The following is a 3,112-nucleotide window of genomic DNA, read 5'->3' on the forward strand; positions in this document are numbered from 1 at the left end:
AAAATATTTTAATTTATAAAATATGATCTATAAAATATAATTTATATTTTAAAAATATGATATATCATTTGTTAGGCGGAATTGCCAGTAATTCTCTCCGTTATTGTATTTATAAATTTGAAGATTTTTAAAAAATCAATACTTCAAGTTGAGTCGGGAAAATGGGCACTAAATTGCCTCTGTCAAGGTTCTGCAGCCAAGACCCAGAGAGTAGGGAATACAATGACTTCTCTGAAACATTTATATTAGAAAGAAACGGATGCGCAGGACACAAACAAATAGAAACATTAAAATCCTAGAAGAAACAAGGTGAACATCACATGAGAACTCAGGAGCTGCCATACACTTTCCCAGGTGACCTCCCTCGGGGGTGACTCGGGTCCTCTCCAAATGACAGACTTCCCAGCCCACAAGGAGAGACTTTCTTCTCCCAAGCAGCAGTCACCCACGAAACGGTCATCATCATAGATGCGGTGATAGTGGGTAAGAGTCCTCGCGCAGGTTACAGTGTCCCTTCCACGCTGGGTAATTTGTGAAAGACTCTTAACTATCTAGATATTCTTCACCAAACTCTCTAAAGCATAGGCTCCTATGGTTGTTCTAACAAGCAGCATTTTCACCTGCTTTGACCAAAGGCAATACATCTGCAAACAACTGAGAAATATCTTGAAAGGCACACTAAATTTGCCAGCATTTTTCCGTGCAAATCTAGTTTTTTCTTATGACCAAGGAACCAAGTGTGATTTCTCCTTTTCATGTTTTTAGGCTTCCCAGTGATACCAACCACTATCCATGCTATTACTCGAGCACTATACTTCAACGACAAGTAAGTATGATGGTAGTTTTGAGTTAATATGTTCATAAATGAATATATTTATAATGATGTTTTCTTCCTTTTATTTCAGCTGCTGGATGAGTATGGAAACCCACTTGCTGTACATTATCCATGGCCCTGTCATGGCGGCACTGGTGGTGAGAATTGGTTTTAAATCTACTTTTAATACTATTGTCTCTTTACTGGCTCTTTTGCAAAACATAAGTATTTCTATGTAGCATGTTATTATAACTTCAAAATGAAGAGAATTTAAGTATAGCCTAGGTAAGGAAAGCAATTTTATTCTTCAAAAAATGTATTTTATTTATGGGAAGGGGTTGCCATAAGCTCATTTTCATACACATCTAACAGTGCTGTAGCTTCAGACTTCTATAGCTAGATTTTCTTGGGTAAAGGTGAAGATCAAGAAGAGTGGAAAAAGTGCTGCTAAAAAGAAAGTATGATACAAGTACGGCATCCTCTGTATCTGCTTCTCTGGATTCTACAAAGACTGTAATCATCTCTCTCTCTCTTTCAAAATCCCAGGACTTGTAAAAAGTTTATGGATAAGGGGAGATGAAGCATCTGAATCTGAATTCAAGTTTTTTTCTTTTTTATTTCTGCCTATGGTTTATTGCATGTTGTCAATGTCAAGACCATCAACATTAATATTTCCTTATTTATATATCACATGCTATCTTCTCCATTAACCACAAAGACAGTGTTTTCTTCAGATAAGAGTGAAAAAGTAACAATCTTGATCATAGATCACAACCTGCTCCTGCACTGAGGAGGCATCCATTCATAACTGATTAAATTGAGATGTCATCCAGACTAACTTTCTAACTTTCCTGACCTTTCCATGAATTTAAATTTTTTGACATTCCTTAGACTAGTGATGAACTCATTCCCCTGTCTTGAACCTTTATACCACGCCATAATAATTCAAATGTCTCCTTTCTCAAATTTTCAGGGTAATGTGTTTTCTATCCTAGGTAGAGAAATCATTTTAACTATTTTAAAATAAAGTATCAATTAAAATTTCAAAAAAAGTTTATTTTCAACGCTAACCTTCACAACCAAAACTAGCTTGTGACCTGTCTTACCCTGTTTCTCATTGCTGAAACAAAATACCTGACACCCAGTGTGAAAGAAGAAAAGGTTTATTTCAGCTTAAAACTTTTAGAGGTTTCAGTCCAGCATCAGCTGGCTCCAAGGCAGGATGGCTTAGCAAGGGGCCATCCCAGAGGAGAAATAGACCATGGAAAAGCAAGAAGAAGGCAACTGCAGCAAGAAGCAACACACCTGCCTTATTTCTGTCCCTTTATATTCCACCCAGGTTGAAAGCCTGTTGATTGGTGCTGCCTATACCCAGGGTGGGGCTTCCATGATCCATCACCTTAATCCCAGTATCACACGCTTAATCCAAATTGCACACCCTAATCCAGCCACCTTTAAAGCTCTCTACATACGACTGCATGAACTTTGGGGAGAGCATCGATATACAAGCCATAACATGACCCAAAAGATGTCAGCTTCCTAATTTATTTATAATAAAGTCCTTTGGCCATTGTGTTGATTGGTTTGTAGAAATCATGTTTCATATCAAAATAAAACTAGAATGTTGGTGACATAGCTCAGTCGCAGCTTGCTTGCCTAGCATGCTTAAGGCCTTGGGTTTGATCCCCAATACCACTACCCTCCAAAAAAGAAAGAAAACTAGTTGGGTTTTTTTGTTTTTTGTTTTTTGTTGTTTTTTTTTTACTTTTTCCATATAAATAATGTCATATCTTAAGAAACTAATCCATTTAAAATTAGTCACATATTTTAATTCTTAATTTTATATTTTGGTATTGCTGGTATTAAATATATTTTCTAGGTTAACATCCTGATGGTCCTGAAAAAAAAAATTCTTAAAATCTTTAGTATACAGGGAAACTTGCTACATAACATTTAAATTTTCATGCAGTGTTTCTGCTTAGCAGAAATATGTCTGTTATAACAAACTTCTTTGAGACATTTTTCATCTGTCAAATCCTCTTTGACATGTAACAGTTCTAAAAGTCTTCAGTGTGAACTCAGAGGTCTAGAAATTCAAACAACCACTTATGTAGTGAGTTAGTAATAAATAGTGGACATACAGTCAAATGCCAGGTTCTTGCTGTGGATACCACTGTTCTACTTGTCTAGGATTCAGGAGACTCGCCTCCAGGTCCTGGCTCTGTCAACTGTCAACTATGAAAATTTGTTAAAATCAATTAACATTTAAAGCTTTTTTTTTTTTTTTTTTTTTTTTTT

The 3,112-nt window shown here is 36.0% G+C and overlaps 1 protein-coding gene across 1 annotated transcript in view; it reads left to right on the forward strand.

Annotated features, from left to right (window-relative positions):
- Window positions 1-3,112, forward strand: part of Calcr (calcitonin receptor) — a 110,437-nt gene that overhangs the window by 101,635 nt on the left and 5,690 nt on the right. The window contains exons 10-11 of the mRNA XM_010603451.2: window positions 766-826; window positions 906-972. Of these exons, the coding sequence (XP_010601753.1) occupies window positions 766-826; window positions 906-972 (128 nt within the window). The remainder of the gene's footprint in view (window positions 1-765; window positions 827-905; window positions 973-3,112) is intronic.

This window comes from Fukomys damarensis, unplaced genomic scaffold, assembly GCF_012274545.1.
Source record: "Fukomys damarensis isolate Sample0158 unplaced genomic scaffold, DMR_v1.0_HiC HiC_scaffold_4, whole genome shotgun sequence".
Taxonomy (NCBI): Eukaryota; Metazoa; Chordata; class Mammalia; order Rodentia; family Bathyergidae; genus Fukomys; species Fukomys damarensis.